This window comes from Podarcis liolepis (genome assembly GCF_965112155.1).
Source record: "Podarcis liolepis genome assembly, chromosome: 10".
NCBI classification, from domain to species: Eukaryota; Metazoa; Chordata; class Lepidosauria; order Squamata; family Lacertidae; genus Podarcis; species Podarcis liolepis.
The window spans coordinates 69,526,826-69,549,485 of NC_139562.1; the positions used below are offsets into that span (position 1 = coordinate 69,526,826).

Sequence of the window (22,660 nt, forward strand, 5' to 3'; positions counted from 1 at the left end):
TTTGACCTCTTGACAATGCAGTCTTAAACATGTTTGCTTAAAAATAAATCAGGTTCCTAGTAACTTACTTCATAGTTATGAGTGACATTTATTGGGTGACTAAGAGATTAAATGAAATAATAAAAATAGTGAGTTTAAGATTGCCTCACAAGTATCCTAGGAGATCAAATGTTTGTCGTCTTCAGCTTTTTTTTAATTAAACAATGAATGCTGAGCTACTTAGCGACACTTCAGAAGTATCAGTGCTTATTAAATACAGCTAAAAGTGTCATGGTAGTCATAACTCTGGTTATGAACAATATGTCTGAGGGAAGAGAGTCAGACAGAAAGAAATCTCAAGAGTAGTTCAGTTTTTTGAAGCAGGCTTTGCATTGTTAGTGACATATCTGTTCAGAAGTATGTCTCGTTGACTTCAATGGGGCTTAGTCTGAGGTGAGTAAACTACTTTGGAAGGTGTATACAGTTGTAGGCATGCTTTGAAAATATAGCCTGTTTTGTTCAAATATATTTGTCCTTGTTGTAGTACATAAGAGTTGGATTTTCCAAAGGTTTGCTCTAACCTTGAGGGTTATGTTAGGGCCTACTATACAAAACATCTTCTGATCCTTTTTAGAGGCCTCACAGATAGGAATTGTTTCACGGAGTGTTGGATTCATTACACACTTGCAACTGTATCTACAAATAGAGTCTAAGTAGGCAGAATATTTGGCAAAACCAGGTTTAACCACCAAGAAGAGGCTTAAAATGTGGTTGACCTTTAATGAAATAATAGCTGAAACTTTTATGGGAAAGAAGAGGCTTCTTGAAATAATGTTAGAGCTGTGTTTTGTGCAATTTTCAGAAAAGTACGACTTTGATGTCCATGCAAAAGTCATCTGTTCTTGAAAGCATATTTCCTTTAGAAATGTATTTTATTTATCTTTTGCATTTATATATCCTGCCTCCCTGAGGAAAGCATACATGCAGGGATGATTATGAACTTCATAATAAAGAAATTCCTTCCAGTAGCACCTTAAAGACCAACTAAGTTAGTTCTTGGTATGAGCTTTCGTGTGCATGCACACGAAAGCTCATACCAAGAACTAACTTAGTTGGTCTTTAAGGTGCTACTGGAGGGAATTTATTTATTTTGACTATGGCAGACCAACACGGCTACCTATCTGTAACTATGAACTTCATGTGAGTTAGATTAGGCTGAAACATAGTAAGTGGCTCAAGTTCTGTGTGGGGCTTTGACCAGTTCTCTCTACTCTGAAGTGCAACACTCTCACCGCAACAACATGATGAAACAAACAGCATTGTGGTCAAGTTTGATCAGTGCTGTGAAACAAGTGGCACCTGCAACAGATGTTGTGTATCCTCACTCCACTTGAGCAGCTGCTGGCAAGTTATGCCAACCTCCCAGAATAATATAAACTGTAAACCAGGCATAGGCGAACTCGGTCCTCCAGATGTTTTGGGACTACAACTCCCATCATCCCTGACCACTGGTCCTGTTAGCTAGGGATGATGGGAGTTGTAGTCCCAAAACTTCTGGAGGGCCGAGTTTGCCTATGCCTGCTGTAAACCAAGCAGAGCACCACACTCTCCCCAGCATAGTGATCTGCTTGTTTCTCAGTGCTCTGTTTGGTTCCCTTTCTGTTGGTGCTCGCCACTTGAGTCCACTAGTGGAGGAAGTGATGACAGTTCAGTGTGGCTGAAAAGACAAAAACGAGGTAAATAAAAACAATCAAACACCAAAAGTCTGAAATGGGAGGAAAGGGTATTTGAAGAGAATATTTAAATCTGCAGTGGTGCCTCGCAAGACGAAATTAATTCGTTCCGCAAGTCTCTTCGTCTTGCGGGTTTTTCGTCTTGCGATGCACGGTTTCCCATAGGAATGCATTGAAAATCAATTAATGCATTCCTAGGGAAACCGCCTTCAGACCAGGTCCGGGGACAGCTTCCCGCTGTCCCCGGACCTCTTTTGAAGCAAGGGGCGATGGGGAGAAGCGATCTCCCCGCAAACCCTTGCTTCAAAAGAGGTCCCAGGGCAGCGGGAAGCGCTTCCCGCTGTCCCCGGACCTGGGGCTGCGGGGAGAAGATCGCTTCTCCCCGCCGCCCCTTGCTTCAAAAGAGAAGACCCGCTGTCCCCGGGGCAAGCTTCGTTTTGCGAAGCAAGCCCATAGGGAAATTCGTCTTGCGAGGCAACTCGAAAACGAAAAAACCTTTCGTTTTGCGAGTTTTTCATCTCGCGAGGCGTTCGTCTTGCGGGGTACCACTGTATAGCAAAACCAGGAAAATAATATTGGGGCAAAGAATTATTTAAGGGAACATACACTGCAAATCATGTAACTTCTTCTGAAAGTCAGTAGCCACTTTATAAAATGAAGCTAAGCTGCGGTTGTTTTTCTCTTTGAGGCTGTTCAAGCATAAAGCTAGGTCACAGTTTAATATTATAACTACAGGCGTCAGGCTCTTGCACCCCGTCTTCCCGTTATGTGTAGTGATTAATTTCTCCCATTTTCCAGGCTAGTGGCAAGCTATACTTTGCCCACAAACAAGAATCATGCATGACAGTGTGCATAGGTAAACTATGGTTTATGCAAATCATGTTTTATTTTGCTGGGTGTGTGTGTGTGTGTGTGTGTAAGAGCTTAAGGTTTGTGGTTGAAATGCCATGCTTATGTCTGAATAGCTTCTTAACATTTCCAGTGACACCCTGAGTGCAACCTGATTTTTTGGTTTTTATTCTAATAAAATCTACTACAGCTGTGAAAGTTTGGAGCCTCTCTGCCTAATATTTGACACCCAGGCATGGTCCTTATTTAAGCATACAGACAGGAACAGTAACTGATCAAATGAGTTGGCCACGTAGCGGAAACTACGTACAGGGCATCACAGATATCTAGTATCCTGCGAATGGAGCAGTTGTTGATATATTGTGTGGATTCCGATTTGGTATTTTCTCATGCAGGCCTATTGTTTTGGTTCCTTTTCTGTCAGCAATGTAAGTCTGCAACTGATGCTAAAAGAAATCCTGCGAGTAGTCAGGCACATAGACTACATGTAGGGCACAAAGCAGATTCTGAGAGAAAAGTAGCTTTATTTGTCAGACAGTCCTAAGCAGTATCTGGGAGCACCGGGGCAGAACAGTGGATCAGCCATCACATCTAAAGCCCTGCTGACTCCTATTGTCCAGGGCCGAAAGTGGGGGTGCTTGTATTGTTTTTTCCTTGTCCCACCTCCAGGAAATGGTTTAGGATCCAGAAGACCCATAGCTGGCCTTACCTTGCCTCTGGAGTACTACACTGGCTACCGCTGGCGGAAACACTTCTGGCAGTAGTCTTGGATCCACATGCTTTCTTGGAGACTTTAAGTGTGGTGAGGGTGTGTGGGTGTTGTTTCTGATTATACTGTGAATGATCTCATTTTAATGTAGACTTTCCTCTTTCCTGTTTAGATTGGGGCATATGACCAGCAAATATGGGAAAAATCTGTAGAACAAAGAGAAATCAAGGTAAAGTTTAGATTTATTTTTATTGTTTTATGGTACTGAATGTCAAACTTAACAAGCTCACTCCAAATCATTTAATTTGCTGCACAACTCCTGTGCAGAGGATTCTGGGGTGCACTTTTTTTGGTGCAGGGTGTGAGCAAGGTGCCTTTGGGCTTGTCCTATGACAGCTATGTGTTCTCAAGAATATGTCCAATGTCCCCCTCAAATGTGTATTGTAGGGGAAAGTCATTAAGCAGCAGGGAAGTTTTTGAGAAGCTTGTCCTCTGTTATTTATATTGTCATTGAGAAAGCACGATAAAGCACATAGTTCTCACGTATATAGTTTGAAAATCAGGGATATATTGTAATTCAGAATTTATTTTGATAAGACAATTTATTTTGAGGACAAGAACAAGCCGTCTTAAGAACAGCTTCTTCCCCAGAGCGATCTCGGCCCTGAATGGGAAGCCTGGACTTTGAAAGTCAGCTAATCTTCCTTGCTGTTTTATACTGTATTGTTTTAATTAGTGTTTTTATAGTTGATTTGATTTTGTGTGGAGTGCCCTACCTGGGTGGATGGAGCAGCCAAGTAATTTCGTTGTCCCCGAGAGGGGGCAATGACAATAAAGATATTATTATTATTATTATTATTATTAGACTTTATTGTGACACAGGTGTGTGCTCCCCCCCCCCCCAGGACAAAGGATGTTCCATTTGTGAATTATTTTAATAGCATTTGTGAATTCTTTTTGTTATCATGTAGTGATAGTAATCCTTACCAATCTGCAGTTTTTGTGTGGTGGGTGGGTTAAACTTTAAAGAAGTTCTACTGAAATGAAAAAAACCTGGTACAAGAGTTAGGGTGGGAGAGGACATTTTGTGGGTGTAGGAAGTCTTTAGATTATGGAATCTTGGCTAGGCTTTGTCTCTCACTTGCATCAAAACTGTATGCTATTTGGTGTGGATGTGAGTTTTTATGTGGAGGAGCCTCCGTAAAGGAAACAGCTAGGATAGATCTTTTACTTGGGGAACTCCCAGTTACAGTGCTTAAAAATAATATTGGGGTGTTTTTAGTTATGTTGCACTAAGCTGCCTTATGCTATATCATAGATAATTCCCTTCATATTTTACATGCTTTTTGGTCAGATATCACTGACTATCACATGGTTACCTTTATAGTTCCAGTTTACTTTTCCTCATTTTTCATCCTGTCATTGTTTTGAACAGTTTATTAAATTGGTAAGTACTTGATTATGGAAATTTGTGTTAAACAAAACAGCTTTTGTAGATTAACTGTGTCTCTGCATCTTAGTGTGACTAACAAAAGCCTTCAAGTATCTGATGAATAAGTAACTACTTCAAAAGCATCTAAATGCTTTAGCATCACTTCTGTTTTCCATTTAAAACAATTAGCCTGTGATCCTACCCTTTAGCCTGGAATTAAGTCCCATTAAGCTCAGTGGGACTTGTTTCTGAATAGACATTCATAGGGCTGCGTTGTTTGGTTCATTTAAGGATTCACCCACTCTTCTAAAGAGACAAGAAACTGTAATGCTGGGATTATAATAAACCCCTGCTCCCTTTGATATGATATTATACCTTCTGGCCATCTATTGTGGTTCCATATTTTCGTATATCATTACCATCTGAAACAGCACCTTTTCATTTTCCAGAAATAAAATGGAAAACAACCATTAGATTCCAGCTCTGAATGTGCTGCACTTGAAAAAGGTTAAAATCAAGCTTCTGTTGGCTTGAGTGCTATGAGCTAACTATTGGGAATCCAGTGGTTTGTTCCACGAAACTCTGTCCTTTCAAACAGACAGTAATAGATAACTTTGTAACACGCTTCTCGCCTTGAAACTGTTGTCTCAGTGCAAGTAACCAGGTGGAAAATGCACTTGCCTGGTGGTGCCAACCTGCATGCATTTCATTCAGTTGTGAGGCTGGCTGTGTTTCATCAGCTGGGAAAACACAGCTGAGCGATAGGATTGTTGTGTGTGCTACCTGTGTTATCTCCTCTGTCAGGAAGAGAGATGGAGGAGTGAGATAAGACTGACAGAGTGCTGTGCCTGCTGCATGTACACCCGTTCTTTTTCCTGACAGAAGAACGAACACACAGTAGTAGTGCTGGGAGGGGATATTGAAGCAGGGGGCAATGAGCAAGTACGTACCTTCATTGTTTACAGGGGCAGTATGACTCACTAACAAAGTACTGTATTGAAACATAAAAACACACCAGATTTTCTCAGAATAGGCCAGTTGATGCCATTGAGATTTCTACTGATGTGCTCTTAGATCTCATTGGAGATCTCGTAAGAACAAGCCAAGGTCCGTCTGGTCAAGCACTCTGCCTCCGTCATTGGCTTACCAGATGCCCTTAGGAAGATTACAAACTGCCTGAACTTGAAGGCTTAATTTTTAGTTTTTGTGCCTATATATATATCTGCTGATGTCGATGGCAACATTTTCTGGCAATGAATTCTGTAAGTTTTATCCAGTGCATAGAATACAGCTACTTTTGTTTGTCCTAAATACATCATGTTAAACTTATAACATTGGGCAGAGGATGAATTATTTTATACAGGCAATACAAATAATTTTATAAATGTATATAGCGGTGGTTCACATACTTTTTTCTCTGGGCTGCACTTTCAGAATAAAAATTTGTTCACACCACACCATTTTAAAAAATTGATAAGTAATGCATTGGAAAATAAAAAGAAACAACTTAGCCTAGCAGTGCTATTTTATAATATGATCATGGGATATCCAGAAAATATAAAACAATGCAGCTACATAGGAACATGTATCATTCTCAAAATATAATATTGACTGTCCTTGAATCTTCCTGGCACACTTGCCATCTTCTCCTGCTACACCTTGCGAGAACCAGTGGTATAAAGTGTTCTGCTCGATAATCCTTTTCCAAATTTAAACTTTTGTTTTCCTTTACAGAGGAAACACTTCAATCCTCTTATCATTTCAGTTGCTCATTTGTTTAAGCCGGAATGTAGCTTACAGAATAATACCTGAAAGTATAATAAAAACATTAGAGTGAGTTTAAAACAGATAAGCATTAAAGGAGAACAATTGAATGGACCTATAGAATAAGTACAGCGAAGCAGCAATAAAGTTGTCTGTACCTTCTCATTTTTACATGAGGCAGCTAGAGCTATGTACAAAATTCTACATTTGTGCACGTTGTCAGTTTATAAAATGAGATTATTGGCTGTTATATTTTATTCTTTTTTTTTAAATAGTTTTTATTGCATTTTTTCAAACATAAACAGAGGACAGAAAAAGAAAAAGGAAAAGAAATAAAAAGAAAATAAAAAGAGTCATAACCCTTCAACAGCTTATTTCAACTTTCTATCGAACTTCCCCACATCTCCCGCACAATGCATTCTTAACAATAAATTTATCAGCAAATTATAACCTTGTTTCATGTGTTTCTTTGGTACTTTCAATTGCAGTTTAAGTTTAAATCCCTTATTGTCCATTTACTCTGAAAACAAAACATATTATCATTTTTAACATTTAAACTTTGATTCCTTCAATATTGTTATCCAATTTCATAAATGTTGCACTCTCATTGCTGGGGCTAGCATTTCAAATTATGCGTCATTTTATAGTTCATATAACTTATAAAATTTTTGCAGATAATTCTTAAATTTTTTCCAGTCCTCCTCCATTGCTTCTTCTCCCAGGTCTCGGATGTTATATTTTATTCTTTATTATGATTTGTATACTGCCTAATTAAAAATGTTCTTTGGACACAAGTTTTCTCTTTCTATCCCTTTCCTAACCATTCTCAACGCTAACTTCTTTAGTGAATTTTCCACTATGGCCCCAGGATGCTTCTGGTCTGAGTTGTTGGTAGTCAGTTCAGACCGCATCAGCACATATGGGCTCCCACATATGGGAAATTAGGCTTTAATTCTCATGCACATAATTCTGTTCTTTGCTTTTGTTGGATCTCATATGTGGTCCATTCACCCAGTTTGGAAATATCCTTTTGAAGCTTGTGGTACCGTATTTTTCGCCCTATAGGACGCACCGTCCCATAAGGCGCACCTAGTTTTTTGGGGGGGAAATAAAGGGAAAAAAATTATTTCCCCCCAGGCGTGGGGCTGGGGCGGCCCGAGCTTCCCCCGACCCCAGCCCCCAAACAGGCAGCTCTCTGCAAGCCGTGGGAGCCCAGCGCTGGCTCCCGCTGCTTGCGGAGAGGTCCGCGAAGCCTGGACGCGCTGAGATCAGCGCGTGCAGGCTTCGGGATGCCGGCAACTCTCCCCAAGCAGCGGGAGCGTTCCCGCTGCTTGCGGAGAGGTCTGCGAAGCTTGGACGCGCTGAGATCAGCGTGCGCAGGCTTCGGGATGCCGGCAACTCTCCCCAAGCAGCGGGAGCGCTCCCGCTGCTTGCGGAGAGGTCCGCAAAGCCTGGAGAGCGAGAGGGGTCGGTGCGCACCGACCGCTCTCGCTCTCCAGGCTTCAGCAAAAGCCTGCATTCGCCCCATAGGACGCACACACATTTCCCCTTCATTTTTGGAGGGGAAAAAGTGCATCCTATAGGGCGAAAAATACGGTAATCTGGGATTTTACAATTTTTAATAGTGGTCATCTGCAAACTTGGCTACTCTGTTGTTCTTCTTTTGAGTTGTGCCATATTTGAGTGACTAGGAAACTCTTCTAAAGGTTTCTCAGCAGCTGAAACTGGGAATGATTTGAAGTATTAAATCCCATAGATTCACAATGAGTTCATCACTCGCAGTATGGGATCAAGTTTTCCTTTGGGCAAAAAGAAGGGGATGATTCTCACTTTTTATCAAGATTCGGATTTGACGTAACATTAAGCCCAACCAAAGTTTAGTTCTGAGTGATACGACAGCAGCAGCAGGACTGTGGGAGAAGCTGGCCACCATCCAAGAACCTGCATGTTTGCTTGTTCACACTAAACCATTGTTTGGTTTAGAGTTGCCTGAAAACTGTGCTGTTATTTGAATAACACAACATCTTTTACAGAATTTCCATAGGTAAAGCACAGCAACTAGAAAGGCCCACAGTATGCCTCTGCTGCCAAACAAATAAGTTTATTTCTATTCTCTGCTTCCTATGTGTTACTCAGCTTCTGATTGATGAAATAACCTACCCTCCTGGATTATGACTGCTATGTTTGCAAAATGCAACCATCATAGGTGGCTTGTTATACATTCTGTGTCCTCTTACCACTACAGTATTTAACATATATATTTTTCTTCTGCCATAAAATAATGTCTCATGAGTTTGTATGCTTCAGCTTCATTAAGATTTCCTGCAGTTTTCCTGTCTCCTTTAGTACTCCATTTATTTATTTTGGTCTAATGTCTCCATTGTACAGCTTGTTTGCTACCCTGCTACCAGTGTTATTCATTTTTACATCACTATGAAGTTGCTCATAAAGTTCCTTCTTGGCTTTCTTATTGTCAACTTATGTTTGGTTTGCCAGACTTCTTGCTTGGGTGTGTGCGTGTGTGTGTTCATGTTTTAATAGTTTTACAAGAAGTAATCTTGTCTTTTATAGTCTCATTTAGTCTGAAGTTTAACAGATAATTGTTTGAACTTGCCTTATCTAATAAGTGGTGTATGTTTAACTTGAAGCCCTGTTATCATTGTAAACAACTTCCAAGTGTCTGTAACTACCTTCTCAATTTCCTTTTAGCTGGAGCTCTACATTCTCTTGGCAGATCTATAATCTATTGTGGTTGCAGCAGTGAAGCTTTTGACATTGATTAGTTGAGCTGATCTGATAGCCTGGAATGCTGTAAGATCCAAACTGTTCAGGGAACAATGTTGTCTGTGTTTGCAGGCCCAGCTCTGTGAGGGAAAAGAAAGTTTTAATTTTGTTTAGTGAACCATTTCTATCCTGCTTTTCAACTACATAAGGGGGTCTATAGAATAGAAGTTCAAACAAAATGCAGAGTTACACAGGATTAAAATGCCCAAGCAAACACAAATCTAAAAGGTAAAAATTCCACCTGGTACAAAAAGCACATCAAAGTTGGTGCTAAGTGACCATCTCTGGGAAGTGGGTGTTGTCCAGTTTGGCTAGTGTTAAATTTCTTAGAGGTATTTGTAGCAGTGTTAGAAAACTGAGATATGAAAGCTAGGAGCTAAATGGCACCTTAAACCTAGGTTATGGGCACAACAATGGAATGTCTAGGTGTGCTTTTTTATAACAAGAATACAAAGCTGAAAATTAATGAACTGCAGCAAAAATATTTTCATTTTTCACATGGTCTAGTCCTTCCCCTGCCCACCCCCCTAATATTCTTAAGAGCAGGGGTAGGCAACCTAAGGCCTGTGGGCCAGATGCGGCCCAATTGCCTTCTCAATCCGGCTCATGGACGGCCTGGGAATCAGTGTGTTTTTGCATGAGTAGAATGTGTCCTTTTATTTAAAATGCATCTCTGGGTTATTTGTGGGGCATAGGAATTTGTTCACCCCCCCATATAGTCCGGCCGACCACATGGTCTGAGGGACGGTGGACCGGCCCACAGCTGAAAAAGGTTGCTGACCCCTGCTTAAGAGGGTCTCTTATCCAGTATTCTTCACTATTCCAGTCTTCAGAGAGTAGCTGGAAGTGGAGAGGCAGAGAAAGGTCCTCCATTCCTTCCACTCTGCAGTTTTAATCTGAAATCTTAGACACAGTACTGCGCCCAGAGCTCAGAAACTGCTCACACTAATGAAATTCCCTGTCGTAAAATGTGCCTAGAACAACTGGAGTTTAGAACACTGATTTGTAACTTTGTGGGGCAGGCTGAACACATCCCAGGAAATCAGAAAGCTAGAAGACCTGGAGACTAAAAAACAGGAACCTAAAGGGAAGGAGTGGTGAATAAATCTTTGTTAAACGAGCAGAGGAGACAGAGACTGAGATGGTGCTCTGAAGAAAACTGGTGCTCTGAAGAAAACCCAGCCTTCCAGTCAGGAAAATCTATATAGTGTCCTCCCCATGTCCCATGGCATAGTGCAGTGCCAGGGCACTAGCCAAGAGACAGATGAAAGGAAACAAGACAAAGTAGGTATGTAAAACACAATGTAAGGAAACAAAGGAAGAAATGAGGCTACAGTAAGAAATAGCTGAGGATTATGTAAGGACTGCAGCAAAACTTCATATTAGAACAGTGGAGGAGGGGAATGGATAAGCTTGGGATTGTGGACCATGGGTATAGGTTTGATAGCTCTTCTAGAACCTGATAGGCAAATCCTACTGGTTGTGGCTTCTACTATCACTAGAATATTGTGATCTGGCAATCTAAGATTCACATACTGATTTAAAAATACTTGCCAATTCTTTGGCTGCAGGCCTCCACTATGAGTATTGTGAACTTAGCTGTCCATTTTAGATGCATCTGTATGTTGGAATTTGGTCGTATTGTGGCTACTGAGCCACATCGTTCAGGGATCTATCTATGTATCTATCTATCTATCTATCTATCTATCTATCTATCTATTATGTATTTAAGCTAATTAATTAATATTTAGCATTTAAGCTAAATTCCAGTGTGTGTTTTCCGTAAGAGGAAAATGCATATGATACTTAACAGCTTCTAGCAGAGTACGAACAGGATTAAAATAAGTGGTCTCTCCTGTTGCATGTGATTCAGGGTGCAGCTGAAGGTTAGGAGATGGACAAAGTGATATTCAGAGCCCTGTATCTAGCACCAGCTCTGGAGAATGTCAGTGTAGGACAGAACCTGTCAGTATGTTGGAGGATGTTGAAAGGCTGCTACTGAAAAGGTTGTCCATGTGTGCTATAAGCAATTGTAGAGTTTGAGATAGGCCAGGGGGGCTACTGAGTAGTTCAGAAGGGTCAGTGTGATCTTATACCAGTTTTTGCTATACTTTTGAGGACTAGCAGATAGGTTGACAGAAATGCAAACAGGAATCTCTCTAAAGCAGGATGAATAGTAGCTAGATAAGTTTTGTCCTCAGTATCTTGGACGTTCTGATATTTTTCTCCGAAGTGACAAGTTAATTTAGAAACTTGTTTTAGATCCTTACTTTAGAAACAAATACTTAATACTGTGGTGTGTTCTGTTTTTAGGTTTTTTTTAGTTTTTTAGTTTTCTCTTAGCCTGTAAATTTACACAAGTTTTAGCTTGGAAGCTTCATGATGTACGTTTTGTCTCTGAGAAAGACAAACTTCAAACACTTAGGAAGAGGGCTGTAATAAGTTTACATCTATTCTTGTACCACAGTTTGAATTTCAAAGTCTAGTGGATATGTTTCTTTGAAAATTAAAGGCAAAATGAAATAGATGTCAAAGTAAGTATTTACTAACTCTGGCAAGCATGTGTGTGTTCGTATGTGGCTGCATAATTGAACTTAATTAACTCCTTTAGGTGTTCTGGGAAATATAATAAAAAGGACAGTAATTTTCATTATACCTTTGTATTTGCATCAGCAATATACTTGTATTTTTAAAGCAAAAAATATTTTTCATTAGTAGAGATATATGGCAAATTGGAATCTTTCTTAAAAGTGGATTTCAAATAGGAAATAGAGATGAAAACCTGATAACTTTAAGTTCACCACAGTTACTGGCCCCTGCTTATATGAAAAGTATTTTTCCTTTAATTGTAGTAATAATAATAATCCAATATTATTTGCATATTACAGGGTTTGAGAAACAAGCCAAAGAAAACTGGGCATGTAAAGCCAGATCTCATAGATGTTGATCTTGTAAGAGGTAGGAATGGATCTCTTAAATATGGAATGCAGTATTGATCAATATGTCAATTTATTTATTTATTTTATTGTTTTACGTGGTAGAGTGCATTTGGGGACATCTTTTTTTAAAGGGGAATACATATGGTGTTTGTGTATTTCCTAGCCTCGTTATATAGCCTCGTCAGTGTGCAGCTTATTGCAGGTTGGGCAGTTGCAATGTAACAACTCTGTGGACAGATTTATGTGTAATTGATTAAAAGAAACCAGAATGCTGCTCAAATGTGCGTTCTCAGATTTATTTATTTTTAGATCAAGGGTAGGCTGGATTTGCAAGGTGAACTTGGAAGTAATAGCCTGCAGTTAAATTTTGCTGCAGTTCTGAACTTGCTTGTGCACAACATGCCGTGTTAGATACATTCACTTCCGAGTAGTTTCCCTCTTCAGAGCAGTGAAATTCAGGTTGCAGGAAGTAAGTCCAATAAAGGTAGCGAAATTTCACCTAGCTGTTGTATAACGCACTTTCATGACTTGACATCACCTGTCAAGATGAGGTTAGAGGGAGTCTCCCTCATCATAAGACATTTAATAATTGTGATTTCAGGAGCACTGAATGCCTCTAGCACCTGATTGTGACTAATCTCAAAAGGTGCCACCCAAGTGCTAGTTTCCTATCATTTTCCCCTGCTGCAAATCAAAAGAAACCAATGGCATACATTGGGGGAGCCAATGTGGTGCCTTCTAAATGCTGTGGGACTACAACTCCCATTGGCCTCAGCCAGTGCAGCCAATTACAGAGGATGCTGGGGGCTGTAGTTCAACAACCACTGGAGAGCACCGCATTGGCTACCCCTGGCATACTTGACCCAGTATTTCCATACCAGATGATCAGTCCTGAGTCCCCTGTAATTTATAGGAAAGATAATTTTTATCTTTGCTGTTCCTGATAAAGTACTAACTTTGAGAGATCTAAATCCACAGCTTAGTTTAATTCTGCTATTCTGTTCCTGTAGAACAGGGATGTGGAAGCTGTGGCCCTCGAGATGTTGTTGCATTCTGTCTCCCATCAGCACCAGCCAGCATGACCAATGGTCAGGGATTCTGAGAGTTGTAATCTGGCAACATCTGGAGGCCCACAAGTTTCCCAACCCCGCTGTAGAAGAAAGACTGGGTCCTGTTTTTCTTTTTCTTTGTAGAAATATGTGTAGAAATGTATGTAGCTCTTGCAAAAGAACCAGGAATAGTGGCAGGTATGTGTGGTCTGTTATTATCCACTGTCAGCATCAGGCTTATTATCCCTTTGGCATGTTTTGGTGTTCTATTCAGTGAAATAAATTCCCCCTTTTCTATTTGCATTTGCATCTATTACTGTAGTCCTCTGTCCTATAAGTATGCACCACTCATATGTTGGAATTTTGGATTCCAAAACACAAAGGGGAAGAAAACTTGGGCTTTTCACTGGAATTTTTGCACTGAATAAGCCTGCAGTCCTGTATGTATCTTCCTGTAAGAAAGCTCCATTGAGCACAATAAGTCTCGCTTCTAAACATGCATATAGCATTATACTATAATTATATGTTTTACATGGTAGAAAGATGAATTACTCAGTATTCCATTGGGTATTTCCCATGTGTCATGCTATGGCAGTCTGCACTTCTGTTCCCAGCTTAGAGACAGTTCCCGCATATGATTTCCTGTACCAGACACATGTTTCATATAGGATAAGATATATTTACAGTTGTTTATGAAGTACTACTACTTATTTTGCTGAAAGTACACAGCTTTAGAAGTTCAGCTTCACACACAGGAATATGTTCCATGTAAATATGGCATATATATCTCACACAAAGTCTTAGGATTTTATCTTAGTCAAATGGCAATTGTAAATTGTCTATATTGCTATGCAACCTAAGTGATTTGTTTGTCTTCTGTTTAGGCTCTGCATTTGCTAAAGCTAAACCAGAAAGTCCCTGGACATCTCTGACTAGAAAGGGGATTGTTAGAGTGGTTTTCTTCCCATTCTTCTTCAGGTGGTGGCTACAAGTGACATCAAAGGTTATTTTCTTCTGGCTCCTTGTCCTTTATCTTCTTCAAGGTATAACTAGATGACATTATTAGTTTTTTAAAAATGCATTGATCAAAAAATGGACCAAATCTTATTTTTCAGAGTTCTAATGATGCATTTCCATTTATATTTTTTAAACTCAAGTTACCTCAAAAGTTAGAAGCTGCTATAAGGATGAAACTAAATTACAGCAATTACCGAAAATGTTAACTTCTAAGAAAAGGACTTCACAGTGTAAGAATAAAAAACGAAATTGAGAGAAGGATGTCATTTTGGCACTCCACAGAAATATAATGAAATTAACAAAGGAAAACAGAAACAGTGTACAGTGGTGCCTCGCAAGACGAAAAGAATCCGTTCTGTGATTCTCTTCGTCTAGCGGTTTTTTCGTCTTGCGAAGCAAGCCCATTGACGGATTAGCGGATTAGCGCTATTAGCACTATTAGCGGCTTTTAGCGGCTTATCTGCTGATCGGATCAGCTGATAAGCGGCTTAGCGGCTTAGAAAAAGGGGGGGGGAGGGGGAAAAAACCAGCAGGAACTCGCAAGACATTGTCGTCTTGCGAAGCAAGCCCATAGGAGATTCATTTTGCGAAGCACCTCCAAAACGGAAAACCCTTTCGTCTAGCGGGTTTTCCGTCTTGAGAGGCATTTGTCTTGCGGGGCACCACTGTAGTTTAAAGAACACACAGTGTTTATCCTTGAGCTTTCATATCACTAGAAAACTATATTAAAATGTATTCTATACTGACAGTTTCCTCACCACCTGTTTCAAATATGATAGTAGATAGTGTTATTATTCTACCCACGGCTATTTATTTTTTATTAAGTGTGGTAATACCTATACAGCAATATTTAAATTAAAATTGTTAAGAACATAAGGCCCTGTTGGATCAGACCAAAGGTCGATTTAGTCCACCGTTGCCAATCACATGCTTATGGTCAGTCAACATTGCCTACAGGACATAAGCACAATAGCAGCCTTCACAGTCATGTTTGTCAGCTATTCAGAGGAATACTGCCTCTGATACTGGTGATAAGATATAGCCATCATGTTGTAATTTATAAGGGAGTTGCTTCAGCCCCCAACAGTGGCCCTTGGCGGGGGGCATCACTTACCTAGACAGTGAGCTCTTGGTGCACTGACCTTGCCCCATCTCCATCCAGGTAAGCAGCAGTGATGCCAGTGGCAGGAGGGCAGCTCAGCACAAACTGTTCCTGACAGTCCCTTGATCATTAATTATCCACAATGCAGCACTGCAATAAATCAGTTACATTGATACATTATTTCAGCTCCTTCAAAGGTACTAACTTGCCCAAAGGTACAAATTGAGGCACATATTAGATGTTCTGCATTATATGCCTGTCCCAATCCTAATTTGTTGTGACTGTTACCATGGTTTTGAATATGTTTTCCAGTCGTCTTCTGATATCAGCAGATCTGAAAGCTTGTGCCAAACATTTTAGTTGTTTGTATGCAGTGTAGTATAATGTAATCTTGATGTATACTGCTTATATTTAAAAGGTTTTGTCACAACAATATCGGAAAACATGTTAACTCTTCAAATAGAGCACTGTAGAAAAACCAAGCTTTTCAGATGAATTGATTTCAGTGAGAGTTTGCTCATATGTTTAAATTTCCTGTATTTTATCAGCTCCATCTGGTACACAGGCTGAGACCTTACCTGCCCGCAGACTGTCTCGCCAGAGTGGTGCATGCTCTAGTTATCTCTCGATTGGACTACTGAAATGTGCTCTATGTGGGGCTACCTTTGAAGGTGACCCGGAAACTACAACTAATCCAGAATGCAGCAGCTAGACTGGTGACTGGGAGCGGCTGCCGAGACCACATAACACCGGTCTTAAAATACCTTACACTGGCTCCCAGTACGTTTCCAAGCACAATTCAAAGTGTTGGTGCTGACCTTTAAAGCCCTAAATGGCCTCGGTCCAGTATACCTGAAGGAGCGTCTCCACCCCCATCGTTCTACTCGGACACTGAGGCCCAGCGCCGAGGGCCTTCTGGCAGTTCCCTCGCTACGAGAAGCCAAGTTACAGGGAACCAGACAGAGGGCCTTCTCGGTAGTGGCACCTGCCCTGTGGAATGCCCTCCCACCAGATGTCAAAGAGAAAAATAACTACCAAACCTTTAGAAGACATCTGAAGGCAGCCCTGTTTAGGGAAGCTTTTAGTGTTTAATAGGTTATTGTATTTTAGTGTTCTGTTGGAAGCCGCCCAGAGTGGCTGGGGAAACCCAGCCAGATGGGCGCGGTATAAATAATTAATAGTAATAATAATTATAATAATAATAATTATACTTAACTTTGGTTTGATCACATTTATTTCTGAGTTTAACAAAAATGACTTATTAACAGTATCATTTGTTTAATTATGAATTATTGTTGCAGATTTAATTCTTCACTGGTTGTTTTTTCCCCATGTCTTTGAAAGTTGCTGCAGTAGTCTTGTTCTATACAGTAGAAGCCACACATAATATCCCTCTGACTGAAGTAGTAGGTCCTGTATGGCTCATGTTGCTTCTTGGAACTGTGCATTGCCAGATTGTTTCAACAAGAACCCCTAAACCACCTCCAAGTACAGGAGGGAGAAGGCGAAGGTACAGTTTATTTTAACATAGTGAGCCTTTTATGCATGTGCTTACTTTTTATTTCAGAATCAAAACTACCGTATTTTTCGCTCTATAGGACACACTTTTTCCCTTCTAAAAAGTAAGGGAAAATGTGTGTGCATCTTATGGAGCGAATGCAGGCTGCGCGGCTAAGCCCAAAGCCAGAACAGGGAGACGGAGCGCTTTGCAGCGCTCCGTCTCGCTGTTCTAGCTTGGGGATGGCTGCGGAGGCTTCAAAGGCTGTCCCCAAAGCCGGAACAGCAAGAGGCTATCCCAGAAGCCAGATCCCTCTTGCTGTTCTGGCTTCTGGGGTTCAGAATTTTTTTTTTCTTGTTTCCTCCCTCCCTCCCCAAACTAGGTGCGTCTTATCATCCGGTGTGTCCTATAGAGTGAAAAATACGGTAATTTTGAAAAAGGCTTAAAATCTGACATTATGCATTATTTAAAAAATGGTGGGGGGTGGGGGTATTCTTGTTCTGCTAAGTTCCTTTTATTTGTGTTTGACCTCATGAAATTTCACTGCTATAAATACTGTTGTGATTTTTTTTTTAAACTGCACCCAATACTGATTGGTATCTCTTATTGGTATCAACACAATAGAACTAACTAAAGGGGTGCAGGAAGCTGTTAGTGATTAGTTAAATGCATAATGTGCTCATATTTTTGTTTTTTCTGGACTGGTGTTGTGTAGCTCAGAGGGATGATTTTTGTGCTTAGAGAAGACGCTGACGAAAATGTAACTTTTCTCATGTACAATAACAAACTGTCTGTTCAGCCCAGCCAGTGGCTGAATTCAGAGCTCTTTGCATGCTTACAAGAACGCTGACCGTGTTGTAGTGCTAGCGAATGACACTTACGAGATGCCTTCCACTTTTAATCTCTTCTGATGAAGGAAATTAAGGAAAGCAGCACATTTGGAAGTACATAGGGAAGGCGATGGCTCTAGTACCACAGATAACACACAGGAAGGAGCAGTGCAGAGCTACGGTACAAGCACCTCTTACAGTATTGGCGCTGTCTTCAGAGATATCTGGCATGCTGCTTTCTTTTTATCGGGGTTTGTATTTTATTCAAGGCTTTGTTTGTCTTAAAGATGCACTATCCTTTTTCTGACAAAGTAATCACTCATCTGTACTGCTGACATTCTTCTGTACATCCAGCTAGCTTTAGTATAACCCTGTCAAAGTATTCCAGCACCTGTGGCTGTGTTCTTCTGACTTTGGCAAATGAAGACAACTTTTCTTATAAATGCCAAGTGGATATATAGAAACTGATCATTTAGGTGGAAAATATTGTGCAACCATTGCCAAAGGGCAAGAAAAAGTAATAAAAAAACCAAACAGGTTCTATTCTTCTAAAGTTGCTAGTTGCCTTGCAGTGTAGGTTTCCATATTCTGATATTGTAGTTTCAGTTCATTAATGCAGTGGTCTTCAGCCATTCCAGATCTGGGCTCATCTTTCGTCTCAGCCTGCAATATAGACCCTACTTTTAGGGATTCTCCCCTCCTAATTTTATGTGTTGGTGGTTTGCAGTTGTGAGGGAGAGAGTTAATACAGTGGTACCTTGGGTTAAGTACTTAATTCATTCTGGAGGTCCGTTCTTAACCTGAAACTGTTCTTAACCTGAAGCACCACTTTAGCTAATGGGGCCTCCCACTGCCGCCGCACGATTTCTGTGCTCATCCTGAATCAAAGTTAACCCGAGGTAATATTTCTCGGTTAGCAGAGTCTGTAACCTGAAGCGTATGTAACCTGAAGCGTATGTAACCCGAGGTACCACTGTATTACATTTGTTCCAAGTATAAGGGCTGGTACAGTGGTACCTCGGGTTATGAACTTAATTCATTCCAGAGGTCTGTACTTAACCCGAAACCGTTCTTAACCTGAGGCGCGCTTTTGCTAATGGGGCCTCCTACTGCTGTCATGGCACCAGCGCCCGATTTCTGCTCTCATCCTGGGGCAAAGTTCTCAACCCTGTTAAAAACATTTATCTTTAGGCAAGCTTGTCAAGACATGTTGAATGTTGGCATGTGTTTTAATCTGGTTTTAGCTTATTGTTGATTTTAATTATTTTTGAAGGTTTTACATTGTTGTTCTTACTGGTTTTTTTTTACTGATAATTTCATTTTTTATCCTTTTTGTAAGCCACTTTGATTTTTTTTTTAAAAAAACAAACCACCACCACCAAATGGTATATAAATTGTATGACATAAATAAACTTTAGAGTGGGTCATTGAAGCAGTTGTGGATCATGTGCCATCTACTGAAGACCTATGCAGTAGTGAAATGATGCAGTCTATGAGTGACTAGCAACCAAAAGCAACAAAGGTGTTTGCTCCAATTAGATTACAAAAAAAGCTAAGGTTTGTTGATTGGTGTAATATATGTAGCTTTAAAAGCTATTATATCCTGCAGATGTAAATTATATAGCCTGCTTTTTAACTATGCATCCGGCCAAACAACGATGTTTAGTTTCTTTAAAATTTGTTCCAAACGGTTGAGAAACAAGTATATTAATGCACTTGTATTAAGCAGTCAGAAAAAAGGATAGTGCAGCTTCCTACATCTACATGTTTTACATTTTATGTGTTCAGCATTATTATACTAACATGTGTCAAACTGATGCTCTTATATGATTATGCTGTTTCCTATAAACTAAAATTATGGCCTATAATCATCACATGTTGCTTCTGGCAGGCCGTTTAAGCACATCAAGGCAATAGAGGTCCCATCCCTCTTTAATTTTAAAAACACATTTCTGCCTTAGCTCGTGCTTGAGCTCAATTATTACAATTTTAATTCTGCCCTAATTTTTCAGTTGCATTTTCATCCTCTATTTTAATGTTTTGATTATGTACTGTATTTCAATATTCTTGTGTAGAAATGTTTCTAATAAATTCTACACAATGGAATTTATCTTTCACTGTAAAGAAGTTTGCAAGGTATGGAAATCTTTCATATTTAAATACATTTTGGCTGTGCTCTGTGTTCAGAGCAATATTCATGACTTCCAAAGCAATTACATGCATCATCTACGATACAAAAATAGGCATTTTGGGGGGGAAAATCCCTTCCTTCCCCAAGACTCAGAGTCCTGGTCAAATTCTTTGCATGTAAACTGGATTATTTTTATTTAAAGAGATGTGGTACAGCTTTTATACCCTAATGGAGGAAATTCAAAGCTGTAAACTTAATTTTGTTTTGTAGGAAATGTTGCAAAACATGGAGAGTTTGGGTTGTTTAAAAAGCTATACATTATTATGTATTTGATGTAGTAAGCTTGAAGCTCCCATGTGAAAATGCTTGGACGGCTGACTTTAGCATCAGTGAATTTAAACAGAACTCTAAATATGCTCTATTTTTTTTTTTTTTTGAGAAGCATTGAAAAAGAAACTAGAATATGACACAGTGAGAAAATTTGTTTGTAGAGAGAAAGCTAATCCAATAATATTGAAGTCATGAGATTGTTTCCAGTTAAACAATTGTTATTTGAAGCTATCCTTCACAAAGTCAAAGTGCTTTGACTGAAGGCTCTGTTCAATGTTAAATATGGCAACTCATTGATACTTTTCTTCAGAAGAGCCTGTTTGTAGTGGTAGATCACAGCAGAACTTGGTTTTTGAAGCTTCATGGTGTTGTTGTTCCTCCTCGTCTTACTGCTAGTGTTTCAGTATTAGGTGGAACAAATTACAGTAGAAATAATATGATTAGCTTTTCTCCTTTTGCATACGTGGAAGTACAAGTTTCAGGTATTTGCTGAGCAATCTTACCATATTTTATCTGCCCTGAATCTTCCAACATTCAGCTTCATTCGATATCCACAAGTTCTAGTGTTAGGCTTGAGGGAGAAAAGATTTCCTTTATCCACTTTCTCTCTGCCATGCTTAATTGTATAAACTTCAATCATGTCACATCTTCTTACCTTTTCCCTAAAAAAACCCCAAATGCTGTAACCTTTCCTCATAGGGGAGCTCTAACTTCTAGTTTTAAACAAAATGCACACTTGTTTCCCTGAGTGGCAAGAAGTTCCAGGGAAACCACATTTAGCTGGCTTTGATTTTCTTTGGAAAAAAGTCTCATTGGAGGCTTAAGGTATTCCTGTAATATTTAAGTTTCTTAAATATATATATATACAGGATGAGCTTAAGGCTCCTACAAACAGCAAATTCCGCTGTCCGACATCAGATGTTGAGATAGGTAAAGGTAAAGGGTAAATGGACGCCTGACCATTAGGTCCAGTCGTGACCGACTCTGGGGTTGCGGCGCTCATCTCGCTTTATTTGCCGAGGGAGCCGGTGTACAGCTTCTGGGTCATGTGGCCAGCATGACTAAGCTGCTTCTGGCGAACCAGAGCAGCACACGGAAACACTGTTTACCTTCCCGCTGGAGTGGTACCTATTTATCTACTTGCACTTTGACGTGCTTTCAAACTGCTAGGTGGGGAGGAGCAGGGGCCGAGCAACGGGAGCTCACCCCGTTGCGGGGATTCGAACCACCGACCTTCTGATCAGCAAGTCCTAGGCTCTGTGGTTTAACCCACAGCGCCACCCTCATCCCAATGTTGAGATACAGTCCCTCAAAAGAGACTTTGCAGATCACAAAGCTTATAATTTCACCTCTTCCCCCAGTCCTACATAAAAAATGCAGCTGCTGTTCCCTCTTTCTTGCTGGAGCAGGATAGTAAGCGTGAGGCATGTTCTCTAACCATCTTTTAGCTTTCTTGACTATTTTCGTGCAAACTCCCCAACAACAGAAGTGTCTAGCAACTTTGCCTGCTGACCATTGAGGAAATTTATGCAATTGTTCTCGCCCTCATTGCCGCCCTTTCTGTCAAAATTCCTTTTGACCAAATGACTATCTTGGAAAAATATTGTTGCACGCATCTGAATCACTGAGCTTCGAAAGACTCCTGGGGTTCCAGCACTTACCCAGGATTTTGTTTCCTTGGAATGAAGGTCAATTGAGACTCTGGTATCTTTATGATTTTCTTATATGTGTCTTTATTTACACATATATACTACCTGAGAATGAGGTGGAGGGGCTCACAGCTTTAACACTCCAGCAGATCTTGCCTCCCCATTAGGTTCCCAGGGAGAAGCCATAGTTTTGGGTCCAGCACAGAGCAGTGCAGGCCTCTTCCAACTTTGGTCAAAACCCAAACACACCCACTGTTGGCCTGTTGTTCTCCATCCTAGGGTGACCTGGCATCCAGTAAAGTGAAGTGGGAAATGGCCCACCCATTCCTCTCTAAGATGCTGATGATGGGTGCCTAGCTGAGTAAAAAAAGGTAAAGGTACCCCTGCCCGTACGGGCCAGTCATGTCTGACTCTAGGGTTGTGCGCTCATCTCACTTAAGAGGCCGGGGGCCAGCGCTGTCCGGAGACACTTCCGGGTCACGTGGCCAGCGTGATGAAGCTGCTCTGGCGAGCCAGCACCAGCGCAGCACACGGAAACGCTGTTTACCTTCCCGCTATAAAGCGGTACCTAATTATCTACTTGCACTTAGGGGTGTTTTTGAACTGCTAGGTGGGCAGGAGCTGGGACCGAAGGACGGGAGCTCACCCCGCCACGGGGATTTGAACCGCCGACCATACGATCGGCAAGCCCTAGCCACTGAGGTTTTACCCACAGCGCCACCCGCGTCCCATGAGTACCCGCTTAGCTGAGTAGCTATTACCATAACAAAGGAACTGGTTTAACTGGTTCACCAAGTTTCCTCCTACAGATTCTAACCTAATGGGTACAGGATCAGAGGCCTGGAAGCCTGACCTCCCCACAAGG

The 22,660-nt window shown here is 40.6% G+C and overlaps 1 protein-coding gene across 10 annotated transcripts in view; it reads left to right on the top strand.

The window, feature by feature from the left end:
* Positions 1-22,660, top strand: part of PHTF2 (putative homeodomain transcription factor 2) — a 70,111-nt gene that overhangs the window by 26,354 nt on the left and 21,097 nt on the right. For 4 of the 10 annotated variants that reach the window (XM_083464048.1, XM_083464050.1, XM_083464051.1 and 1 more), the window contains exons 3-8: positions 3,443-3,499; positions 4,658-4,717; positions 12,139-12,208; positions 14,123-14,281; positions 16,702-16,867; positions 17,772-17,936. In XM_083464048.1, the coding sequence (XP_083320174.1) occupies positions 3,443-3,499; positions 4,658-4,717; positions 12,139-12,208; positions 14,123-14,281; positions 16,702-16,867; positions 17,772-17,936 (677 nt within the window). Of the gene's footprint in view, positions 1-3,442; positions 3,500-4,657; positions 4,718-12,138; positions 12,209-14,122; positions 14,282-16,658; positions 16,868-17,771; positions 17,937-22,660 lie in introns of all 10 variants that reach the window. The other 6 variants (XM_083464053.1, XM_083464054.1, XM_083464056.1 and 3 more) reach the window with 4 other exon arrangements.